Source organism: Ptychodera flava, chromosome 20, assembly GCF_041260155.1.
Source record: "Ptychodera flava strain L36383 chromosome 20, AS_Pfla_20210202, whole genome shotgun sequence".
Classification (NCBI taxonomy): domain Eukaryota; kingdom Metazoa; phylum Hemichordata; class Enteropneusta; family Ptychoderidae; genus Ptychodera; species Ptychodera flava.
The window spans coordinates 24667935-24694614 of NC_091947.1; the positions used below are offsets into that span (position 1 = coordinate 24667935).

Below are 26680 nucleotides of genomic sequence, written 5' to 3' on the forward strand. Positions count from 1 at the left end.
AAATTAAAACAAATTGTACTGGTGTCATTGAATATTGATATTAGTTTGTTGCATTTCAACATCTGATGCAAATACCAGACACTACAGATTTGGATATTTAACATAGAAATCTTTATTCGATATAGAACATTAAAAACTTCACATCTTATACAATAAAACATTTTTCAGAGTGGATGGTGTAAGACAATTACATCCACATCTTTAAGCCTCGAGACAATTTCTAACAAATTGACAAAAGATTTGGTAAAAGATTGAGAAAGAGCATATGAAAGAAATTTTGTCAAGGATGAATGATTTGTATGCAACTCAATGTCAAGAATCGGTAAAGAGTGTGTGTTGGAGCCAAAAGATTTCATTTGTCATATTTAACACAAACAACCAGTTTAAAGGAATGTCTGTGAGTCTATGAGTCATCAGGTAACGTCAATGCATGCATGACTGGATGTAAGCCTCTTTGAATAAATGCCTCTTCGAACAAAACAAGGAAATAAGAATAATTCTGCAAAGTCATTGTAGTCTGTCACTGCTCTAGGATTTTTTCCAGCACTTTCATAAAGTTTTGTCTGAAATTAGGAACTAGTATGCATACAGTATGCTGCAAATCTAATGCTGGCCAAAGTATGCCATTGCTTGTTTTCAAAACCTATTTTTTCAAAAACTCTGATTGTTTCAATTGTGCATTTATTGCAACAATCTACTTGGCAAAGGTCTTTAGATTATGCAGGAGCTATTATAAATGTCAAAAAATTGAAGGTTGGGGTAAAATACATTTGTGATTAAAAAAGTTTCCTTTCAAGCAAAATTTAAAAAAAAAATTAGGTTGGATTTGGTGTGTAAAATTGGCATGTTCAAACTGACATAGCAATTTTAGTACTGTACAAACATACAGGTTAACTGTGAATTTCATGTGGTACTTGTTGAATTGTCCCCTCCAAACTGGCTTGATTTCAGTACATTTTTCCATTAAATCTTTTGGTATGATCTCATAACTCTGTCACTTCAACATTTTACTACCACCCTTTTTGTTTTCAGAGTTGAAGTTGACCCTAAAACAATGGAAAGATGCAACATAAAGACTAAATATTGTCAAAGGTGAATGCCATGGCAACAGATAAATATCCAATGTCAAACTATCAGCCTAATCATTGTCAGGAAGTAATCTTATTTCCAGTACCGCAGTGCTATGCAAACAAATCGAGTGTGACTATGATAGCAAATTTGTGTTATTCTTGTATAACAAACCGTTGTATAACTCAAAATCAGTATGCTTTAGTTGTTTTGAGTGTGTACACGATGTTTGATACAACCACAGCACTGCATTGTGGGATAATCGGGAAAAGTTCTATACAAAGTCTAAACGCCCACTTCTGACTACATGTATGATGCATTGTGGGTAATTCCAAGGAAGAAGGAAATGAAGTAAGCACACATAAGAAATAAGATATAGAATAACCTCTGTTGTCCCTCTGGTGGTGAGAAACCATATAGTTCCAGAGAACACCCCCTGTAGGCCCTCTAAAGTGATGTTACGATACAACAAGATTTGCAAACTCTTGTGGGAATTGTTTCTTCTTCAGCAAAGCTGTAAAAATCCTTTCCGGTAAAACCCTGCGTTCGCAGTCTTTTTCAGCATTTTTCTTCAGCACTTGATTATCCATAACCACACCGGGTGGTTTATACACATGGTATTCTGTGCCTCTTTCCTTATCGTCCGCAGATTGCAAACATCTTTCGGTTAATTCCTTGTTCATCTCTCTTAGCAATTTCACATCTCTGGCCATACGACTTCTTCCGTATTTCTCTATTTTCTGCCATAAGGTTGAGTTGAAGTGTTGATAGAGTTTCACATCCCCAGAGTTCCACTCCAGAATCCTCCTACGAGTCTCTTCATCAATATGATGTTTTGATTGCTCTTTCCTGGAATTCAGGGCAAAGTACGTAACATCCTCCAGATTCCAACACAGTAAATCTTTCATTAAAATTACAGACTCCTCCATGTATTCCATAATCATTACGAGTGAAAACTTTTTATCGATGAAACTGATCATCTTGTCGATTTCTTTCATGTTACCGGACAATTGTTCATCCATGCCAAGATCAAAGAGCATGAAATTACGTTTTGTCTTACGGTAACATTTCTTTGGGTCATTGAAAAAAGTCTTTAAACTGCTGCCGGTTGTGCTCCTAATTTTACAAGCACTGCCGATACCAAAATATGTAAAATAGCTTTCATATTGCGTGACAGGGTCACGTATGAGTGTAATGTACACCGTATTCAGAGGCATCAACTGTGTCATTTCATCATTATTAAATCTGGCATGGTTACACAAAATGTTGTATTTTCCATCTGGCATTTCCAACATGAATTTTCGCTTGAAAGGCTGTGGATATCCGAGGATGATCTTGTCACGTGGCAGGACGAAAGTTAAGTTGTTCGAGTCGCCGTATCGCAGCAAAACGTTCTGCACAGTGGTGCTTCCAGTCTTGTGAATTTTGATGAAGGTGATATTTTCTTTTGACGTGCAAGTCCCGTTGACAGTGTCGTCCTGTGAGATCATCCGGGTTTTGGCAGAAACACTGTCATCATGTTTCACATGACTGGAATAAACAATGGTGTGAAGATGGTTATTTTAATAGCAGTGCCTGTTACTAAATATTTTGTACTGCACCTGAGAATTATTTCTCTGCAAAGAGCTTTCAACAACTATGCAGTCATCTTTTCATAAGTGAAAATCTGGGATTACAAGCTGGATTGGCTTAAAGGAGATATAAAGGATGCTATACACATAAGAACACATCAGCTCATGTTGAATTGGGATGGCAGACATTACGAACTGACTTGAATCCGGTATAATATTTTAAGATAACCTATACAAAGTGGTGCTAATCAACATCATTGATAAAGACGGCTGGATAGTTGTCAAAATAATTGTCTGGTGCAGTACAAAGTATTTAGCAAGCAGTTGCTTTCTTCTTCAGATCAACTGTGTATACGAGCAGCCATGACAGAACTCACTGCAAAATGAGAATGTTCAAGCATCTACCATCACTACATGCAGGGGAAGCACACTGGGAGAGCTTATTCACACTGCAGCTGGTGAATTTGCATAGCTGAAAGGTCATGAATATTCATTTCAAACTCAAACATGTACGATCCATGAAACATTTTTGCAAAATCATGATACCAAATTAGAAAAATATGGCCGTTCACATTAGCCAAAAAAGACTAGGCCCTTGTCCTAGCCAGGTTCGTGGCCGGCCAAAAAAACAGGTGTGAACAGTTCTGGCCGGCCACTGTCCGGACAATTTCTGTCCTAGTCGAGAGGGGTGGTTTGTGGCCGACCCAGGTCTCTGGCCGAGCAGTAAACAGCGTATGTGAACGCGTTTTGTCCGACTCAGGTCCCAGTTGACGCCCTCTGTAGTTGACATGCAGTGTAGTCTTTGACCTATTCGACGATTCAGTATCATATTAGACATGGCGAGTCGAGGAGTCAAATGGGCTACTGAAGAAATCAAGTGTCTTTTAGGCATTTGGATCGAATCGCCTACAATATCATCTCACAGCATTTGTCAGAGCATGGGTTTAATCGTAGCCCAGATCAATGCAAACGTAAGATGAAACATTTGAAGTCCGAATTCAAAAACGTTTCTAATAATAATAGGACAAGCGGTCGGGGAAACCTGTATGTTTTATGAAGAACTTAGCCAGATTATGGGCAGCAGACCTGCAGTAAATCCCGCTGCAGGCTCGGTTGTAGCCCTGCGTACGATGCTGTGTGTTCCGCTACAGCTAATCGCCCCGCTCACCACATGCTGTGTGTTCCGCTACAGCTAATCACCCCGCTCACCACAGCCACAGTCCCTCTATCCGCGGGGATAGGGACTGTGCCACAGCCCTGCAAAGACCCGTACGTAGGGTCGGTACGCGGGGACTTCAAATCCATTTTGGGACTTGACGTAAAAAGCCAAATTACTGCCGAAATTCAGCGTTCTTGGGCCCAAGTCGTATCCCAGCCTACCTCAGCTACTCGATCGCTTCCAAAAATGCCAGTCTTTTATTCACTTCTCGTAAATAACCGTCGATGTCGGCAACTCTCTCGCTAGCCCTGCGTACCATGCTGTGTGCTAGCTGTAGCGGCCAACACACAGCATCGTACGCAGGGCTAGCTCGGTTGTGGACAGTTGCAGTTTAGGCGAAGAATTGCAAGGTATTACTATTAGGCATGGCTTTCCGTCAACTCGAGGTACGGCATCGCCTGTGTATACAAAGGCAACGACTACCGTGAACATTATTTTTCTTCGAGATTTGTTAGTTTATGTACGTATAATAGACTATGATATATATTTTTTCTATTAGTTACATGTAGTGGTTAATAGCGTCCTACAACCTTTTTGGGGGGCTACCACCATGCACCATAATCAGCGGGAAACAACAGTCAACAGGAAGTACACCAGGCTGAGTTCCCAGGTGTTCTGTCCATTCACACTTTTATTGTTTTGCTTTTCTGAGCGCATATCGTCTTTGGTCCATAACTATTCTCTCCTCTGACTTTCTCAGCCATGAACATGTAGTTTGGTTGATGAAATAAAATTGAAATGTTTTCATTTTTGTTTGAGTAATTATATTCTATACTAGGACACCACAAGAAACAGTTGTTGGAGGCAGAGTCATTTCATCAAACTTTATTTTTCCTTTCATCTTTTCAGGTGAGGTAACACAAAGGAACAGTACAAATGATTCAAGTACTGAATCAGAAAGCTTAGAAAAAAGAACTGAAATCAAGCTACAAAATGATCTAGGCTAGGACAGCGTTGAACGTAATGTGAACGCGGACAAAAGATTAGCTTATCTTCTCACATTCTGCCGGATTAGTTCTGGCCGGCCCTGGGCCTAGATGTGAACCCCATTAATATTCTTTGGTATTAATCTCTGATTGTGGATTAAATTCATCTTACACATTAACCCCTTGTCCACCATGGTTTGGCCCAAACCCATTGTTATATCAATGGTGACTGAGGACCTGTTTAGGGGTTAATTAGGGGCAAACAGTTTTAATTATCATATCCTCTCAGTCTTCTTTGTTTGACACAAATCACAGTCCGCGCATAACTGAAGCGCATAACGATATTTTGGCAAGTTATGGCAGGGATGAAAGTCTTCAACAGGATATCATGTCATTACCACTTCAGTGAGCCACATACTAGCGATTATCTGATACACATTAACTATTACCAGTACATCTCAATGATGACCAAAGAATACTGAGGTTACACTAAAGCTTCATTGCAATCAAAATATCCACATGATATGTCTCTATCTTAGTGCTCCACGGAGAGCAGAGTAAAACAACAGTGAAGGGACCAGACCACTGCGCCACCGGTGAATGTTGCTGGGCCCCTACCAAAGAAGCAGATTATCATGATCATAGGATAGGCAACGGATCAGGCCACTGTCCCTTCAAGCGACTGCTGCTCCATCCCAACCATCTTGGAAAATAAAGCCATTCTATCAACATAAATGCAATTATCACCTGTTGGGAAAATTTCACTCTTTTTTCATCGGATTCTGAGAGTGACTCTGGGGGCATTTATCATACTGGTCAATTGTCTTGCAACAAGGTTCGCTTTTTCATGAAGTTCATCCTCCTCTTAAGAGAAGAAAATTTTGGGGGTACATCAACATTTAAACAAGCGATAATAAACTTACCTTAGTACTCTAGATTTGTAGCGTTGATTCAATATGTACAGTATAAATAAAAGAACACTTCCACAAGTTCCCGCAATGAACTTGACCTTACGCATGGTTACAGATTGCACTAGAATATTCCAATACAGGTTTGTTGAAGTTCAGGACTGCAAGTGAACTTTAACTTTCACCTGAAAGTTTGAAGTGATTGATATATGAGACAAATTGGAAGTACATGAAGCTTAGGCGATTTTGTTTTGCATATTACATTGTACCTGCCATATACATGTATGTTTCTTGTATTTTCTCAAAAGTCATACATTCGTTACACAAAATTCACAAAACACTGCGTAACACATTGTGCTAAGCACATGCACTGTGTAATATGGAAGCTATACACAATGCATCACCTGATTCACTGCAGGTAACAAACACACTGAAATGTTATACTAAATGGCTATGCAGCCTCGCCAAATACGATCCACTTCAATGATTTTTTGGACCAAACGAAAGAAAACTTTGCCTTTTTCATCTGCAATACAAGTCTAGTCCAATTATCAACAAAGTCACAGTCACTGTCATTTACCATTGAGTTTTTTTTTTTTTTACAATAAAAAGCTTGTTGTATTCCTCTGTTCAATGAGCCATGCTGGCCTGACGATGTTCGTGGGTACCATCCATTGATTTGTTAAGGTGAATGACTAATGTGAAGTTTACAGTAATATATGATCAAAAGTACTGACCCATTCCAATTTGTATGAACTGATACTGGTATTACTGAAATCGAGCCCAGTACAAGTGAAATACCATATGTTGTTTGCAATTGCTCAAGCCTTTCATTACCTATTGATTGCATTTCATTTAAATGGGTCGCTGGTACACAGTTCATATTCACGTAAAATTCTCCCCTATAATGCTGTATGCAGGAACTATCAATGAATTTATAGTTATTTGAGATTTGATATGAAAAATAATCATTAAAACAAAAATGATCATTGAAGTGTTCTCACTATTATCTGTTTGACATTTGTATCAGGTTCATCTTGTGTAAACAGATTTGTCAGCGTTATGATCAGATCATATGAATTCTATTGTACTGGTGACATCTTTTATGTGGTACAATGTATTTAATAGAGGCCACCAGTTTTTGATGAAACTTGTGAAAATGATCACACACAGTATACTGTCTATATTCACTTTCTAGTGCTAGCTCAATGAGTCTGGGGCACCAGCAAACTATTGTCACAATGTTCATTGATAGTTCCTGTAGTGTACAATATTAATACGACTTCCAAGTGCATACGAAACGTTTTCTCTACAGTCTGTGATTTGAACGACACATAACGGTCATGTAAATTAAACGTTAAAATGTATCTACATTATAGCACATGTAGGTAAACAACCTATGATATTATCATCACAGTCCATCTACTCACCAGACTGGTGGGTAGAGGGGCTGTGCTATCATGAAAGTATTCGCGTACGCGTACCTGCGCATGCAGACGTATTGTGTTCATCCACGTCCTCTAAATCATACTGCCTATGCCACAATATTTCACAGCGTCGGCAACATCCTGAAGTGTTTCAGCGTTTGTGTTATACTTGCAACATACGACGAAGGTGTACGTACACTACTACAGCGATATGACAGCGATACACCGCTGCATCGACTGCGGCTGGCTGGCTTGTTTTGACCTCTGGTTTTGCATCAGTGTCGCACTGTCACATGGTTGAGGTCACCTAAGGTCACCCATTTCGATCTGTGGTGGCCTCGCTTTCAAGTCTATTTTATGCACAAGTTGCTTCGACAGTATCCTTTATCCGGATCACAAACCTAATGTGTTTTTATATGAAGAGAAAATGTTTTTACTGCATCACTGGTGAAAGAAGGGGGTTTGTGGGGAAATGTTTATGCGGAAGTTTCGGTAACAAATCCCCTGTGAGTCTTCTCCTAGGTTAATTCAAACTGACCGGAGTTGCTGTAAGTTTTGATATAAATTTGAAAAATCTAAACAAAATCAACAATCGCTAATATAATAAAAAATTTTGAGTTTTCTCTGGTGTGGGCGGTTTTTGAGTTATTTTTAACAAAAGCTGTTCCAGACAACAGACCGGTAAAGTATGTAGTACTACACAGATGCATAAAACATCCGCAAAATCACGCAATTGTAAATTGTTTTTTAAAAAGTCTAAATTTCACATTACTATCACTCGCCTGCAGACCGTTCATGATCATGTAAGGTAATTTGCGCCGTCGGTTTCTGAGACTGACTTTTTGTCGGGCTAATCGGAAAACCTGGGCCGAGACGAGACGACCCGAGATGACCGAGGCCCCTTGTGATGATGATCGGAAAACCGCTCTCACAAAACATGCAGCAAAAGCGTTTAGGCTTAGGCTGCATTCACAAATAACGATTGGGGGGGGGGGCCTGGAGGAATCTCGATTGAAATCTTATTTTTTTTCAGATCCCCCCCCTAAGTACCCTAAAAAATTTTCAAATGCCCCCCTCTATATGGTCAAATTTTTTCAAGTCCCCCCCCCCAACTATCACAGGCCCGCATATTTGTAAAGGATGTGAGCGCAGAAAAAATAAACATGTATTGCGCCGTTCTGCTCACAGGTGTTCAACACTACCTGTATTAGCACTTTGTATAGTCATATTCCCAAGGCAAGTTCTTTAAATGCATCAGTTAATTTTTTAGATTTATTGGTCTAAAAGCCAACTTGAATTAATCCAACTCTGGCCAGGTCAATTGCTCCTGTTGAAGAGCACACAAAATGCAATCATGAGAGAGTAGGAAAATTGTGAATTCTGGCTAATTGCCGTATTGCACAGTGACCTACCAAAAAATTGTTTCAAAACTACAAGACCTATATGAATTAGATGCTACTCAAAATTTACAATACCGGAGGGTGAAAATATGCCATCAAATAAATGTTTTAATGTCTGAAATTTTGGGTGTGATAATTGCAAATTTGGTTAAAAAATAAATAATTCCATTTGGTCACATATTTTTCCTTTTAGTCTTTACTATTCAAAGTTTTACTTCTGTATCATTTTCTAATAAGAGTGTGAAAATCAAGCATGGTGACCCCATCTTTTTTCTTTAATATTTGATTATTCTCATATGCCAGAATTCAAACATTTCTATGTTTTCTTCCATGTGTTGCTCTCTGGCCTGATCTTGTGTACAAGTGAGTTGCACTGTCATGAGTGTCATTTGACCAAAACTCTTCTTCAACTACCATGTACATCAGAGTCAGAGCTGTCTCTGTCACTGTTCAGGTATGTAGTGACAGTGACACTGCAGTAGCATGGTAGTATCTGATAGTGACACTACCTGTAGGCAGTAGCGGTATTAACTTTGATAATTTTGGCAATATTTTTGTTCAGTTTTACAACTGCGTTCTTGTTCTACTCCCTACAGCATGTTGAATTGTCCAGTATTCAGCTTGCTATCACAGCCTATGTATGTGTACCATGCAATTGTATCACTGACAACTGACTGTCAGTCTGGACTCCAATTAAATTATCACCAAATACATATTTATATTTATATATACAGGCTTTGTCGACAAACTAAATATTGTGTGTTCGAGCATGCTGTAGGGAGATAGCAAGAAACTGTAGTTGTTATATTGCATAGAAATATTGCAGAAATCATTAACAGTTGCAGCTTCTGCCCTGTTACGAGGCTCGTTTGTTTTTTACGACAAATAACACGTTAAGATTTTTTCGAGATAAAAGTCATGAAATGTGGCAAAATAGTTCTAGATTTTGTTAAATTATTACTAACATTACAACATTTTGATGACATAAAAAATGGTATTCATTTTTCATTGAATTACCTACAAAACCTTGGAATTGGAAAATGTAAAACTCAAAAGGGACCCAAAAATTTTCAAGTCCCCCCCCTACAGGTAGAGCAAAATTTTCAAGTCCCCCCCTCCACTACCCCAAAAATTTTAGAATCCCCCCTGAATTCCTCCAGCCCCCCCTAACCGTTTTTTGTGAACGCAGCCTTAGTCCTTTCATTCGCACTATACGACATAAAAAGACATAAAGGCATGTCTATGTGTCAAAAGATTGTATCAAACAGACAGCATAGATCAAAGAGCTTACCAGGAAACTACCTACATATATTTTAGCTGCAATAATTGTGGTCCACGGGTCATACGCTGGCTTTTTCTATCGTGCTGTATAGAGCTTACGGACCAGCCCTACACAGCCAACATAATAGAAAGCTGGCGCACGGCCCGTTAGCAGTTAGCTGCGTTCACAAAAAACGGTTAGGGGGGTTGGGGGTTGGGGGTTGGAGGAATTCAGGGGGGATTCGAAAATTTTGGGGGTAGTGGAGGGGGGGGACTTGAAAATTTTACTCTACCTGTAGGGGGGATTTGAAAATTTTTGGGTCCCTTTTGAGTTTTACATTTTCCAATTCCAAGTTTTTTTAGGTAATTCAATGAAAAATGAATACCATTTTTATGTCATCAAAATGTTGTAATATTAGTAATAATTTAACAAAATCTAGAACCATTTTGTCACATTTCATGACTTTTATCTCACAAAAATCTGAACGTGTGATTTGTCGTAAAAAACAAACTTGCTAAGCCTCATAACAGGGCAGAAGCTGCAACTGTTAATGATTTCTAATGATTTCCGCAACATTTCTATGCAATATAACAACTACAGTTTCTTGCTATCTCCCTACAGCATGCTCAAACACACAATATTTAGTTTGTCGACAAAGCCTGTATATATAAATATAAATATGTATTTGGTGATAATTTAATTGGAGTCCAGATTGACAGTCAGTTGTCAATGATACAAATGCAAGGTTCACATACATAGGCTGTGATAGCAAGCTGAATACTGGACAATTAAACATGCTGTAGGGAGTAGAACAAGAACGTAGTTGTAAAACTGAACAAAAATATTGCCAAGATTATCAAAGTTAATACCGCTACTGCCTACGGGTAGTGTCACTATCAGATACTACCCTGCTACTGCAGTGTCACTGTCACTGCATACCTGAACAGTGACAGAGACAGCTCTGACTCTGATGTACATAGAAGTTGAAGAAGAGTTTTGGTCAAATGACACTCATGACAGTGAAACTCACTTGTACACAAGATCAGGCCAGAGAGCAACACATGGAAGAAAACTTAGAAATGTTTGAATTCTGGCATATGAGAATAATCAAATATTAAAGAAAAAAGATGGGGTCACCATGCTTGATTTTCACACTCTTATTAGAAAATGATACAGAAGTAAAACTTTGAATAGTAAAGACTAAAATAAAAAATATGTGACCAAACCGGAATGGAATTATTTTTTTTTAACCAAATTTGCAATTATCACACCCAAAATTTCAGACATTAAAACATTTATTTGATGGAATATTTTAACCTTCCGGTATTGTCAATTTTGAGTAGCATCTAATTCATATAGGTCTTGTAGTTTTAAAACAATTTTTGGTAGGTCACTGTGCAATACGGCAATTAGCCAGAATTCACAATTTTCCTACTCTCTCATGATTGCATTTTGTGTGCTCTTCAACAGGAGCAATTGACCTGGCCAGAGTTGGATTAACTCAAGTTGGCTTTTAGACCAATAAATCTAAAAAATTCACTGATGCATTTAAAGAACTTGCCTTGGAAATATGACTATACAAAGTGCTAATACAGGTAGTGTTGAACACCTGTGAGCAGCACGGCGCAATACATGTTTATTTTTTCTGCACTCACATCCTTTACAAATATGCGGACCTGTGATAGTTGGTGGGGGGGGGGACTTGAAAAATTTTGACCATAATGAGGGGGGCATTTGAAATTTTTTTAAGCTACTTAGGGGGGGATCTGAAAAAAAATAAGATTTCAATCGAGATTCCTCCAGCCCCCCCCCCCCCTAATCGTTATTTGTGAACGCAGCCTTAGCTACAGTTATTGCTGCTAACCTGCATAATGGAGTAATGCATAGAACTCTGGGCTAACTAGTGTGTGCTGGTTATCGCATAGAAGAGGTGGTCGCTGTATTAGTCCATGGTCCGAGTAGGTTTGAATTTCACGCCAGGCGAACGTAGAAGTGGGTAATTTTCAGCTCGTTCTTGCGTTTTATTTTCTTAGGTTTACATGAAAGTTCTTCGACATCTTGCTTTGAACGGTCTTCCGATGTGCTGTGACATTAGACTTGTTATCACAACAGGGAGCGACATGGCATGTATCAAAATTGAACTTACAAATGTTGACCTAGGGGTTGGGTTGTCCGAAATTAGTCTCAAGTCGACTCGGGTACCGGGTCGGGCCGGGTTTTCTGGTGAGCCCTTTATGTCGGGGGAGGGAAACTCTCGGGATGTGTATCCTTTTATAAAACATCTTGTAACAATGCATTTTTGTTGGATCAAGAAAAGGGCATTTTCAAGAGAGTGCCTGTTTATAGTTTTTATTATGTAAAATCATTATACTTTGCACGCCTTGAAGTTATACTTTTTGTCCTTTTTCACGATTTGGTCCTTCATAATGATGATGATGATGATGATGATGATGATGATGATGATGGTGATGGTGATGATAAAGACTATGATGAAGACAATGACAATGTCGACATTGATGATTATGATAATGATGATAATCAGATGACGATAAGGATGACGACGACGACGAAGACGAACGACGACGACGACGATGATGATGATGATGGTGGTGGTGGTGATGGTGATGACAAGGATGATGGTGACGACGACGACGATCATGATTGTGGTTGTTGTCGATGCACTTGTTGTGGTTGTGTCTGAGAAGTGTTCACTCTCAATGTGCATTAGAATAATACAGTATTTCTACTGCTTTGCAAGACTCTACCTCCCTGATCTGCCTCTTTTCAAATCTAATGACATTTGCAAAATGAATTATTGTATTTCGAAGCCATACATCCTTAAATGTAAATGGTGGTTGATAGGAGGTTGTGCATAAAATCAAACCTGTAGCATTTGGCTACCTGTTGAAGCGCGAGCGTAATTAAAGATCATGTGGAAAGGTGTATGGACAGGTTTTATTTCATTTTCAACGATGATATCATATTAGCGGCACGCCGACAGCGATTTTTCTACCTGCGATAGATGCACAAAATTAATGGATGCCGTGTCTCCTGTTCTTTGCAGAGAAAAATGCTTGCACATGCGTGGATGGGACTGTCAGAGTGTAAGCTCGAATAAGTAGCCATATCTTCAAAAATCCCGGCGTAATATTTTCATGCGGTTGTGTGGTTGCAATTGCTCCTCGGGCCAAAAGCCTTGTATTCGTTTCTGGTAACTGCCTGCATTACTTCGAGACTAGCACGCCATGTCCTTTTTGCGCCAAGACCATACCTATTCCTAAAAGGAATTGCTATTAAACTTTATCATTCAGGATATCGAATCATCAAAACTAATATAATTTATGTGGCGATCAGGCCTTGCCTTCACCCCCCAACAAAATGTTAAAAAAAGACATAGAAGTATTGAGCACACAGTAAAACTGAATAATTGTCACATTTTCATCATCATTGTCATATTATCAAAGTGTTTTGGACTGAGAAATTAAAGACCGTTTCGGAAAATTTCGTCATCTTATCGCTCTTGCCGTGCGTCAAGGATTGGAAATAAACCTCCTTTGTTTTCATGGCATGTAAGATTGATGCATGAAATCGGAGCTTAAGATATCCATACTGTATTAATGTAACAAGACTCCAGGTTTAATCTTTCGAACCATATGCATCTTTTATTTTTTTATCAGTCTTGCAGTATCTGCGCGTCTGCGCGCGGTCATTGTAAAAGTATATCTGCACGGAGTACAGATTCGCGTCATACGTTTAAACCTTCATTTCTTGTCGACGAAATCTACATATACGTATCCTAGAACGCGAAATGTACATATGAGTGAACCAAAGGCAAATTATTCACCATTAAAAATCTCTTTGTTCATTGTCGCTCCTGATTGTGAATGACTAGTGAATGTTCGACGACCTTTCTCTTTGATGTCTTAAAATAAGATTTCTGATATTGCATTTATGACAGTGAGTGGGGTGAACGCGATGAGTGCACACTATACATGGGAGTAATTAGTTTTTTCCGGTGAATCCAGCAGAAACTAACCAGTGTTTTCTCCTATGTTACACATTTATTATTGATAAACAGGCAATGTATGTCATGATGAAAGATATATTTTCAAAAATAAAAATTCATTTCTGTATATATTTATAAGCCCATGATTTTTTTTTCAAAATTTACATGCGTCGAGTCATTTCCAAGTTTGATGGATTCTCTCATTCCTCTCCCATACAGTTCTTTTAACACACAGTCATCCCAAGCAATACGAATACTTGTTTCCAGTAACCATGGTTGCAATGAACTCCTGTAGTACGCATGTTCTCTCGGCATTATTTATCATCAGCGTCAAGGAACCACAACTACTCTGAGAAGAGATATAAGACGTCAATATTTTATTTTTGGTACATTCGAATTATTGTCTGTCATTTTGTCTCGAGGAGTAATATTTTGACTGAGTCTGCTGAATTATAGCAAAAGACCAGAACATCTTTTTATTTTGGAAAAAAAATTAAACAGGTCAGCACAGAAAGACTTGCTGAAAAAAGTGGGAAATGAAAATAAGACATAGCTTTGAGCGGGTTAGAGAAATGCCGGAGATCATCCATGGTTGGATCAAAGCCCTTCTCTTTTCAACAAGTTTTAGGGCTCCCCTCCCCCAAAAAGATTTAACGGAGTATGTCGCCTGAGTCTGTATACTAAGAACCATGCAAGAGTGGTATTAGAAGTCTACATATACCATCACTACACCGATAGGGATAAGTAATATCAAACTTTCTTAAAATGGTACGCTTTGTTACAATTTTCAAATCGCCATCAGACCCGCGCTGCCATGGACTCGAGTGATGACCTAAGCATGTTGGAAAGCTCAAATGTTGATGTTATGTGACCAGGTGTCACGTGATCCGCATTTGCGGTTAGGCCTATAGATAAGAAATTTATCTTGCTCTCACTGACTGTTAGGCCGCGTTCAAAAAAAAGTGGTGGGGGGGGGGGCTGGAGGAATTCAGGGGGGATTCGAAAATTTTTGGGGTAGTCGAGGGGGGGACTTGAAAGTTTTGCTCTGCCTATAGGGGGGGGACCTGAAAATATTTTGACTCCCAACATTTTGATGTCGTCCAATGGTTCTAATGTTAGTAATAATTAAACAAAACCCAGAACCGCTTTGTCTCATTTTATGTCTTTAATCTCGAAAAAGTCTAAAAATGTATGAATGTCATTAAATTTTCGTAGAACAAGTTGGCCTTGTAATGGGGCAGGAGCTACAACTGTTGATAATTTTTCAACATTTCTATGCAATTTATCAAACAGTTTCTTGGTGTCTCTCTACAGCATGCTGCTGAAAAACACAATATTCAGTTTTTCAACAAAGCCCATTTGTCTAAATATTGGTGATAATTGAATGATGCAAATGCACGGTACATGTAGGCTGTGTTGGCAAGCTGAATACTGGATAGCTCAACATTCTGTAGGGAGTAGAACAAGAACACAATTGTATAAACTGAACAAAAATATTGTCAAAATAAAAAGTTAATACAACTACTGCCCTGCGACTACATACTGGCAGTGACAGTGATACATGTAGCTCTGACTCTGATGTAGTTTAAGAAGAGTTTCGGTCATAGGACACTCAATTGACAGTGAAACATACATCTACTTGTACACAAGATCCAGCCAGAGAGCAACACATAGAAGACTAGGGGACTAACAGTTACCATGGATTTTTGAATTCTGGCATATGAGAACAATCAAATATTAGAGAAAAAAGATGGGGTCACCATACTTGATCTTATACAAATGTATGATAAAAAGTCAGTTTTTCTAAAATCAGTTAAAATCAATATATAAAACCGTTCATGCAGTGAATGAAATTTTCACATCTCATTGTACCAATAACACAAAAGTAAAACTTTAAACAGTAAAGACTCTAATTTAAAGGGAAAAATGTGTGACTAAATGGAATCTTTTATTTTTTATCAAATTTGCCATTGTTACACCCAAAATTTCTGAGATTAAAACATTAATTTCATGGAATATTTTAACCTTCCAGTATTATCAATTTTGTAAAACATTTTATAAGTGGCATCTAAGTTGTATGTCTTGTACTTTTGAAAAAAAAAATTCAGTAGGTCACTGTGCTCATTTTTTCACAATTTGGTTAAACGTAGCTAGGAATACACAATTTTCATACTCTCTCATGATTGTCATTTTGTGTGCTTTTCAGCTGGTGCCATTAGACTGGCCGGAGATGGATAAACTTAAGTCGGCTTAGACTGAGAAATCCAAAAAGTTCACTGATGCATTTAAAAATGAATCAATTTAAGAACTTGCCATAGGTATATGGCTCTACAACCTGCTGATAAGAGATAGTGTTGAACATTTGCGTGCAGAACGACACATTACATGTTTTTTTTACTCTGCGTGCATTCCGAATAAATATGCTGCTATATGGTAATTTTGGGGGGGGGACTTGAAAATTTTTGAGGGTATTGAGGGGGGACTTGAAAATTTTTGAGGGTATCGAGGGGGGGGATCTGAAAAAAAATAAGATTTCAATCACGATTCCTCCAGCCCCCCCTAACCATTTTTTTTGAACGCGGCCTTATCAATAAAACCTGCCACCCACTTACTCATACCATTAGCGTACTGACCTTATCCAACTGCCATTCTGAGCATCGTATCACTGGTGTAATCATTTGTCATCTATACAAATGTACAGTGCACATACACAGGCTGTTTTGGCAAGCTGAATACTGGACAGTTCAACTGCTTTAGGGAGTATAACAAGAATTTAGTCGATAAACCACAAGATACCCAGACATCTGGTTGTTGTTGTTGTTTGTATTGTTGTTTATGCTTATTAGTTATGTTTTTGTTTTATTTTTATTTATTTTATTTTATTTATTTATTTTGCACAAAATGATACATATAACACCACATAATGAACAAATTTGTGCACGGATTACACTGAAAAGTCTAAAGACTTATTTCCACTGTGGTCCATATAGACAAAAGACTAACAAAACAATGAAAAACAATACAAAGTAAGAAATTTGACAACAGAGGGTAAAACAAGCACTTCCAAAAGATAAATAAAACTGACTATAACCCTCTGAAAATCTCATCAAAGATTAAATGAAATCTCTCCTGATACGATAGACATAAGAATCTTGCAAATGTCGTTTTAACTTTCTTTTAAAATTGTAATTTGAATCAATATTCCTTATACTACGTGGAAGGCAATTCCATAACTGCGAAGCTGAGTACTGAAAACTTGTTTGAAAGAATATAGCTCCTCCTGGGATAAAAACTGAGTTATTGCCAGAACGTGTATTATAATTGTGTACATTTTGTCTGGTAATTAAATTTGATGCTAGGTATAGGATGGAGATTGACCCCTTATTATTTAATGCATGAGATTCACTTTCAGATACGACACTCTTTGCTCTACACGAAGCCACCCAAGTTTTTCAAAGTGAGCTGGCCCAATATGTTCCCTGGGGTGCATATCTAGAACAATCTAATTATTTTATTTTGTGTTGTTTGTAGTCTATGTTTACTGACAACCTTCAAACCGTGATACCCGTAGGCACAGGCATAATCAAAAAGACAATTAATGAGACTGTTGGCAAGAAGTTTACGTGTTTTCCTGTCCAAAAAGTGACGTTTGCGAAACAAAAACTTAAGACGAATGTTTGCCTTCTGAATTATTTGTGTGGCGATACTCTCTCCCGATAGTGTTTGATCCAAATCGGCACCCAAATAATTAACGGTATCCTTGGCGATGACATTGGTATCGTTACAGACTATTTCCAGCTTAGACTGTTCTTTTAAGAAATGATTCGAGCCAAAAAGAATTGACTCCGTTTTACCAAGATGTAAAGTCAATTTGTCATCCATTAACCATTCATTCAAACTTTGCAATTGTAAGCTTAGTTCGTTTTGTATTTTACCAATATCCTCGTCAGAGACCATCAGTGCTGAGTCATCAGCATACAAAAGAAGTTTACAATGTACAGCAGAACACATGTCATTTTTTAACATATAATGAAAACAGAATCGGACCCAGTATCGATCCTTGAGGCACCCCACAATTAATCTGATTAAATGATGACATATGATTATTTGCTTACGTGTTTACACACGTGAGCATATGTCGCAGCGATGTCTGTCTGTCTGTCTGTCTGTCTGTCTGTCTGTCTGTTGGCCCGATATCTCAAAAACGGCTTGTCAGATCAGAATCAAATCTCGTACATATATTCAGTTAGCAAATGGCAAGAACTGATTAGTTTTTATGGGTGTGACTTGCATACTTTTTACTCATTTGCATAATTAATGATTTTATAAAAAATGATTTACATTAAAAACGACTTCACACAATTTGATGAGATTTGGTACAAATTTTGATCACACCAAGATATATCAGCAGTGGGAACCATTAAGGGGTTACATGAAGGATAGTTGCTAATTTGCATATTTAATGAACTTTCCTAATTAGGGATATATGTCTGATTTGACTCGATCAAAATTGACCAAACTTGGTATGTATATTAAAGATAGTATTGTTTAACATTATTGAAAGTCATTAAGCGTTTTAACTTCAGCCAATTCCTAATTTGCACATTTAATGAACTTTGCTAATTAGGGATATGTATTTGAATTGACTGGACCGACGTTGATGAAACTTGCTACATGTATTTGGAGCTACTATGATACAACATTTTTGAAAGTCTTTAAGCATTTTTACTTCAGCCAATTCCAAATTAATTTGCATATTTAATGAACTTTTCCAATTAGGGATATATATCTGAATTAACTTGATTGCAGTCGTTGAAACTTGCTATATACATCAAAGATACGGTGATATAACATTATTGAAAGTCAAAAGACATTTTTATTTCAGCCAATTCCTAATTTGCATATTAAATGAATATTCATAATTAGGAATATTTATCTGAATTGACTCGATCAAAATTGATGAAACTTGCAATGTACATTAAAGACACTATAATACAATATTATTGAAAGTCATTAAGCATTTTCTCTTCAGTCAATTCCTAATTTGCATATTTAATGAACTTTTCTAATTAGAGATATATATCTGAACTGACTTGACCAAAGTTGACAAAACTTGCTACATATATTGCAGATACCATGATACAACATATTTGACAATCATTAAGCATTTTTACTTAAAGTCAATTCCTAATTTACATATTTAATGAACTTTGCTTATTAGGGATGTGTACTGGGATTTACTTGATTAAAGTTGGCAAAACATGCTATGTACATTGATGAGTATACCAGGTTAAAACAATATCGAAAGTCATTTCACATTTTCATGTCAGTTAGTTTATAATTTGCATATCTAATGAGCTTTCATAGCTCGGCATATATGGCTTGAAGGACTTGGCCAACGGTAATTACACTTTCTATATAAAATGGTGATACAATGACAGCAGTCAAAGAACTTTGATATTTTTATTTCAGCTAATTACATATTTGTATACTTCATGACCTTTTAGAATTAATCGGCGGTGATTTTTGTTCATTATGTTGATCATAATACTTTCAATGAAGTTGCAAACATGTTGCAAAGGTTCAAATTTACACATAACTGCAATATATAATGAAACACGTGAGCATTTTCAGTTCATATCTGGTTTACTTTTACAGTATATGAAGACGGTGTACGTTGGCAGGGACTGATAGTGTCCTTGTAGCGATTTTTATGACATCTACATTACGTTTGAACCAACAGCAACACAACAGTTATGTTCGTTGAATTTTATTGGTCAACAAAAACATAACTAATAAGCATAAACAACAAAACAAACAACAACAACCAGATGTCTGGGTACCCTGTGGATAAACCGAACAAAAATATTGCCAATATTTTCAAAATTAATACTACTGCCCCTGCATAATTGTAATAAATAATAACAATAGCAGAAGAGCCACTGATACATACCTCGATATACAAGGTTTTTATGCAACTTTCTATCAAATAAACCCCAATATGCACAACAAGTTCAAGAAATCTAGAGGCATTTTTAGTCCTGACCCGTCCCAAGAACTCTTTCAGCAATGCATCCGTATATACAGGCACAACCAAGCAAAATTTTGAGACAACCGTTTTGAAAGTTCTGTATATAGTCATGTACTACAGGTGCTATAAATATTGAGGGCAGTACCATCCCATTCCATACTGGACACCTCTTTTACAGAGCATTGTATAAATCTGAATGTCCTCACAACAATCTATGTAGCTCTAAGTAACCATCTTTGTTGACACAGACCTGTATCATAGGGTTGTAGTCGATGACAGAGGTGAATTTCTTTTTGTTTTGTTTTGCTGTGTGAGCACTGCCTTGTATTGAAACATTGAGTCAGGCCTTGTAAAAAAAATACAATTACTGAACTTGGAAGACGCGACAGACGTAAAGCAGAAGGCACGGTGACTTATTTGAAATAATTGTAAGAGACAGTCGCTGTAACATTTCAAAAGTGCTTTTGTTGTCTTGGTCAATTATATGGCTACATGTATTTGTCATGTAACAACGAATACATCGTCCGTAGACAGTAATCAATATGTTAATGATCAATAGCTATACTAAACGTAATATTTTTTCTCAACTTTTTATTCTGTGTATCAAAATCATTTTTTTGTAACTAGAACTTTTGAAATCATTTTGCAACACTTTAAGCTTTTTAACACTGCCTGGGTATGAATATACAGCAGTGTTACTGTGATTTACATTTCAGTTTATGGCTGGACTGGAATACAATCGCCTCCAATTAACATAAGTGTTACATTGAAAATATGCAGACTGTATCGATAAGCTTAATACTGAATATTTCAATATGATAGGATGTAAAACAAGAGATCGGAGTTTATACAAAGAGCAAAAATACTGATAAAATATATTAACATTTAGTTTAATATTGTTGACGCACTAAATGTTTATCTATATAATAGTGGGGTTGGACATTTTTATTACATAAAGGTTGGGTTTTGAAATATTTGTGAGAATATTGAGGGGAATCTAAAAAAAGAAGAAATTTCAATCGGGATTCCTCCGGCCCACAGTACCCAGTATCTGTGAATGCGGCCTAATGAAGCAAGAACACAGACGCTGATTATGTGTTTCACTCAGAGCTATAGGTGGATGAAATTTCATAGGTTTGTCATATCTCTATCATTTCTCTCGTGCCGGTATGAATCCATTCTCATTATTTCTCCTATTTCGACATACCCGCGTCGTCAGACAAGGAAAAATTCTACAGATTCACACATGTTTCCTTATTTAACATCCTAGTGACACCTAACCGGCTTAAATGGATACCATACCAAGGAATTCAAATTACTTCACTTCTCCATGCTAAAACATTCATAAACTGGATAAAAAGGCGAGAATTAATAACAATGGATTCATACCGGTACTGAGAAACGATAGACTCACAAACTGTTTATGTAAACATCAGAAAAATAAGAAAAGATGTCACAATTTTTTTCAAAGAGAAATACATCTCACGCCATGAGGTTCACCCTTAGTCCCATTTACAACAGTGCCTGAACTACGAAATCTTCACCACACGAGTTATACATCGTACGGTATAAGCAACCTGATTTTAAGGTAGAAAGAGTCTGGGGGACAGATATTCGTACTCTCAAATTTCTACAATTCTTTTCCGGTCTCTACCACTTGTTTAGGCTCATTTTCAAGCTTTTGAGCGAGAAAATCGTTCACCGTCTTGTTTTATTTTTGAAAATGGAAAATTTAATTTTTCTTTATAGAGTTAACACCGTGACTAGAATGGCAGCCATTATGAATTTCAAAGATCAGGAAATCTAAATCTTGGTAGCTTTGTTTCTCTAGACCAAAATTTGCACGGTGGACCCCCCCCCCAATTTTTATTGATTTTAATTACTATCTTAGCTAATTTAGCAGTTTGAAGCAATCACCTGAGGGCACACCTTTTCTGTGAGATAGTTGTCCATGCAATGACTCGAAAACTTGTCTTCATTGCGTCATGCTGCAAAAACTGATTCAGACTCCGACTTCAATTTCAGTGAGAGAAAGCAAGCCAGGTGAGAGGATGCGCTTGACATTTCGTTCAATTTTTCCAGGGAAACTTTCAACCATTCAACCATTCTTCTTTCAAAATCAAGAATAAAAATCGGGGGTCACCGCGCAAGTTTGTTATGGAAACAATAAATTAACCGATATTTTAAATTGCATATGGCCGCTCTCCCGTTGTTAACTCCAAGGGAAAACATTAAATTTCTGATTTTCACAAAAATAAGACTTAAAAACCTGATTCACTTCATGAGTTTCAAAATGAGTCCCAACAGCTGTTGACTGGAAAAGTACTAGTATTGTGAAAATTTGAGAGTCTGTATATCTGTCCCTGAGAAGAATACTACCTTAACATTAACAAGGGATAGACCATTGGATATCGGAAGGGGGCGGTCGAAAATGGAAAAAATAATCTGTATAGCACAATTGCTAAAAGATTTTGCATCATGTTCATTTTGAGAAAAAATCAAAGGAAGGTCGGCCCATTAAAAAGTGTAAATTTTGAAAAAAACAGAGCAAATAAAATAAGATTTTACAGCTTGAAAAAAGTTACACGTCAGAACCCTGACCACCCTCTCCCAAGATCATATGGTCCATTCCTAAAATAAGTTAGTATACCTTTCTACAGGCATGGTATGCTCGACTGCGCAACCTGAAGTCATTTTTTATGGGTATGTTTAATTTGTTCACGAAGTTTCTGCTTTTCTATTAAAATTGTACTCTCTTGTGTATATACACTGTGACCTATACTTGACCGTGGTGTACTCGTTACAGGTCTGCGTTAATCGAGTTATTTCTTAACTACCTCTTTTTTATTTCTTTTAACAATTTTTGTGATGTGGTCGACTGCAAAATCTTGACAGATTTGACGGGCAAACTCAAACTCGCTCGCAAAGTTTCTGCATAAATTTTATCACCATAGTTTTAATTTCGATGATGTTTTTGGCATTAGGGTGGGTGGGTTATAACACATATGTGTGTGATTTGCCCGGCGTAGACGCATATGTGCTTGCTCGGTTAGAATCGCGAAAAATCCCCCGGTGCCTTGATAAACATATGCATTTAGTCCCCTGTTACCTTGAAATTTCTTCCGGTGCCATTTGTGGTCTCGAACCAACACGAACTCTGTCTTTTGCTTTGGGATGTCACACTGTACTTGTTATAGTGTGCGCGGAGGTTACAGGGGTTTGTAAGACGCCTCTTGGTTGGACGGCTTTGTCAGATGGTGAAGGCATAGCATGAGAAGAAACGCCGCTGTGCCTTTTTTTCCTCGAAGCCAGCACGAACAGCGGAATGAGGAGCGGAATCTCGACGCTACGTGATTTTCCCGCCAATAATAAAATGTATCAATTATATCCGCTTGTTAACAGTCATAGCCTTTGGCTTGTAGTCAATTCACTGCAGGCATAGGTCGGTAGACCCTTTGTGTTAATCGATTAACGCGTATGAGGGATGGTAGCACATTTACTGAACAGTGTTGTAATTACCTATCTATTTGCAGTGAAATGGCAGAGCATGGTTTCTTTGTTGAGTTACGAATGTTAAAGTTCTTTTATTCACCCTTGGTTATATTTTTGGGTGGGAAAGTAGAATGTTGAAAATGATTCGGTTTTTCTTAATACATTCAAACAGCGTTGCATTTCTTAATGCATTCAAACAGCCTTGTCTAGATACTGGGTTTCAGCAATGGTATAGTTGGATTTAGAATTGTATTCAAAGTTAGATACTCGTCGTCTGTTTCAAAAATAGTCTAATTTTAGAAAGTTATTTGCGTGTTGTAGAAATTTATTTTCAGTCGACCCTCATTCAGAAGGATCACTGGATACATACTAAACCCTAAAATACACATTTTTATCAATGTTAGATTAAATCAATAGCATTATCATTTTTATGTATATGTCATGCAAAGAAGCTTGCAAAACCATCTAAGGTCAAGGATCACCCCTAAGTGCGCTTGTAGTGTACCTAAGAATATGGTCGTTAAATGCTTTTAATGAATAATGAATATTGGCGTTGAATATTTCACAAAAAATTTAATCTTCTGGCTGTTACTTTAATTTAGACTCGACGTTTCACCTTTAAATTTGCTCACAGGGGGATTAGCCGTTCGTCTTTTAAATGAAAGCAAACGACTACTCCTTCAAGCATATTTTCTGATCCGTATAGTTACATATAGATATAAAATAAGTATGCTGCATATAGGCTAGAAATCCACATTACCCATGTACATCCCTTCTCTGAAATATAAAGGCACATCACAGTACGCGCTGTGTATTCAAGCTAATTGTCTTGCGAAATGCACATACAAATAATTTCTGCATAAAGCTTTGATTTACCACAACGTGTTTTAGCTAAAGCTACTATGTTTCTAGGCAGTTTTTGAGGTGGAGGTATTGTAAACCGGACGATCTGAGGCCTGCATGTCAAAAGCCGCCGAAACCGAGAATTATGGGTACATTTACTCGGGAAACTCTTGCGATGTATTTTAAGAAAGTACTTTCATGTAGTTGAAAATCATATTTCTTACATTACATTACATTACATTACATTACATTACATTACATTACATTATATTATATTATATTATATTATATTATATTATATTATATTATATTATATTATATTATATTATATTATATTATATTATATTATATTATATTATACTCGTTAGAACATAATTTAACTTTTACTTGGGAGAAAATTAACAAAAATATTTCTGTTCCCGGGAAAGAAATTGTTAAAGCGATTCATTACGATTTGTTGCATCATAAATCATAGGTTTTTTGACGCCGAATTTTAAAGAAAATATCCATTTATGGCATTCTATCCAACGTTGAGTGGTAGTATGCTTGTGACTATTGCCACATTTACTAGTACAGCAATCACATTTTTCAACGAGCTGACTGCATCCACCACAGCCCTACTCAAAGGCAATATAAAGATGGCCATCTTTTTGCGTTTTGATTCATCACTCGTTCAGCTGAAGCATGAGCACCACGTGCTGAGTTACGGGAATTCAGTTGCCTTAAATATGCTCTACACATGAGGCCAGCAATATTTTGTAACTGATTTCAACTTAGGGGGTCAGATGAAAAAGTGCGCCCAAACAGTGCAGTACTAGTACTTGTGTTCCATAGGTTAATATAGAGACTGACTTAATTTTTAAACAATATACAGATATCATAATACTTGTATGCAAATTTTCCTTGCTCCTTGACCAATTTCTTGACTATGGTTCTGCAAATGTTCACATATTTTACAGTATCCTTATCATGAGTCTAGATCAGAATATGGACTCCTGCGAGTGTCATCCATAACTTTTGAATTATCCGTGTGTAATACGCATAAAATTTGCATAATAATTATAGGGGCAATCTCTGATATAAACTAACTTTGCGAATGGCATACCGCAGGTTTGCTATTTTGATGGGTCACGGCTTTCAAATGTGAGGCGAATTATATTTCTTTGCGTCGTAGCTCATGTTTTTTTTAAGACCCGAGCTCTCGTGAGTGTAATTTTCGTAAACACTTCCTGTTGAAAATGAAATGTCAATGGAGCCTCAGAGCCATTGGCGCTATCTTTCTGAGTGAGCCCAGCAGATATGATCAACATATTCAAATTATCAGTGTGTGAAAGCGCAGCTAACGTCTTGCGTCACCGAGATTCCAACCGGTCCCAGAGCAGCCGAGTCGATCACGTATTCACAAGGTGAGTTTGATGTCTCTCAGAATTTTAAGACGCCTTTAAAATTTACTGAGTCTGGTGTAATCATTCAGTTGACCACAGCGTACTACCAAACCTTAGATTATATAAGTTGTGGTGTAGTATTCGTGACACGTGCGTGGTCATGCAATTTGCCCAGACGGACAGTTTTGACATGAAGAAATCACGATTTTATACATTGACACTGCAAAATCCCCGGCTAATCCTTACTCTTTCAGTGAGATAAAGGACTCTTTGCGATTGAAAGACTTCCATTCTGCAACAAAAATATGCATGTCGAATTCTGTCGAATGTTGCTCAGAGAAAACCATTAAGATCACTCTGATATGTGGTCGTAAATACAAACGTTCATGTCTGGAAAAAGGCTTTTATAGTGACATGAGACAACGAAAGACGCGTCGCAATTTTGTTACCTCAAGCACATCACGGGCTTGAAAAACCATTCGGTGCTATTGTTTGGAGATATGGGAAAATTTAGGCAGATTAACTTAAATGTTTTATCATATTCCTGTGGAAATTCTGAGGACGATTTCCACAGCAAGAGCCTGACATGTTTTTGATACTTTCTAGAATGGAAAATTGTGCCAACGGACGTAACGATTGTCGCTTTCGCCTTTCGTTCATCATCGCAAGTAGCCTAGAATCCTATTCCGTCCGCTTGCCTCCGTACCTCCGTCGGAATATAAGATTCTAGGCTACATCGTCTAGATCAGTTTTGTCGGTGTTCACTGTTTGTGCCCCAATTGGTTTGTTTGATGTGAAAAGGGATTTCCCCCTAGAAACACACATTTCGTATTTATATGTCATCTCTTATTTCGTATCAAGAATATTTTATGTTACTCTCAACGTGTTTATGTTACTCTCAACATGCTTTCAGTGAGTTTTGAATGCGAACAATATCACTTTCTCGCACTCGAATCGCTTCTCATTTTCCAACAGAGATCGTCTTCCACTTATCGATCCATTATATCGAATGGAAAGAGTAGATGAATTTTTGGCAAGATGATCGAATGATTTTTCCTTAGAGTCGCCCACGACAATAAAAATCAACCAAAAGCAGCATTCAAACGTTTGAAAGGCTTGTTAGTTGTAACTTTTGATGATTAT

At 37.4% G+C, this 26680-nt stretch overlaps 1 protein-coding gene across 2 annotated transcripts; it reads right to left on the reverse strand.

The window, feature by feature from the left end:
* Nucleotides 1-99: 99 nt before the first annotated feature.
* LOC139120384 (galactosylceramide sulfotransferase-like) lies at nucleotides 100-7419 on the reverse strand. Of its 2 annotated transcripts, none has more exons than XM_070684764.1 (3): nucleotides 7177-7419; nucleotides 5708-5877; nucleotides 100-2598 (listed from the first exon to the last, which is right to left on the reverse strand). In XM_070684764.1, the coding sequence occupies exons 2-3, from the start codon at nucleotides 5800-5802 to the stop codon at nucleotides 1527-1529; spliced, it is 1167 nt and encodes a 388-aa protein (XP_070540865.1). In that variant the 5' UTR covers nucleotides 5803-5877; nucleotides 7177-7419; the 3' UTR covers nucleotides 100-1526. The 2 variants fall into 2 exon arrangements, with proteins under 2 accessions (XP_070540865.1, XP_070540866.1); XM_070684765.1 differs by having other exon boundaries at nucleotides 7123-7419.
* Nucleotides 7420-26680: the final 19261 nt, after the last annotated feature.

Coding starts and splice junctions, on each gene's coding strand:
- LOC139120384 (XM_070684764.1), bottom strand. CDS start 5,802: ATGCGTAAGGTCAAGTTCATTGCGGGAACTTGTGGAAGTGTTCTTTTA. Junction 2,599..5,707: donor TACAAATCTAGAGTACTAAG/GTAAGTTTATTA, acceptor TGTTTATTCCAG/TCATGTGAAACATGATGACA.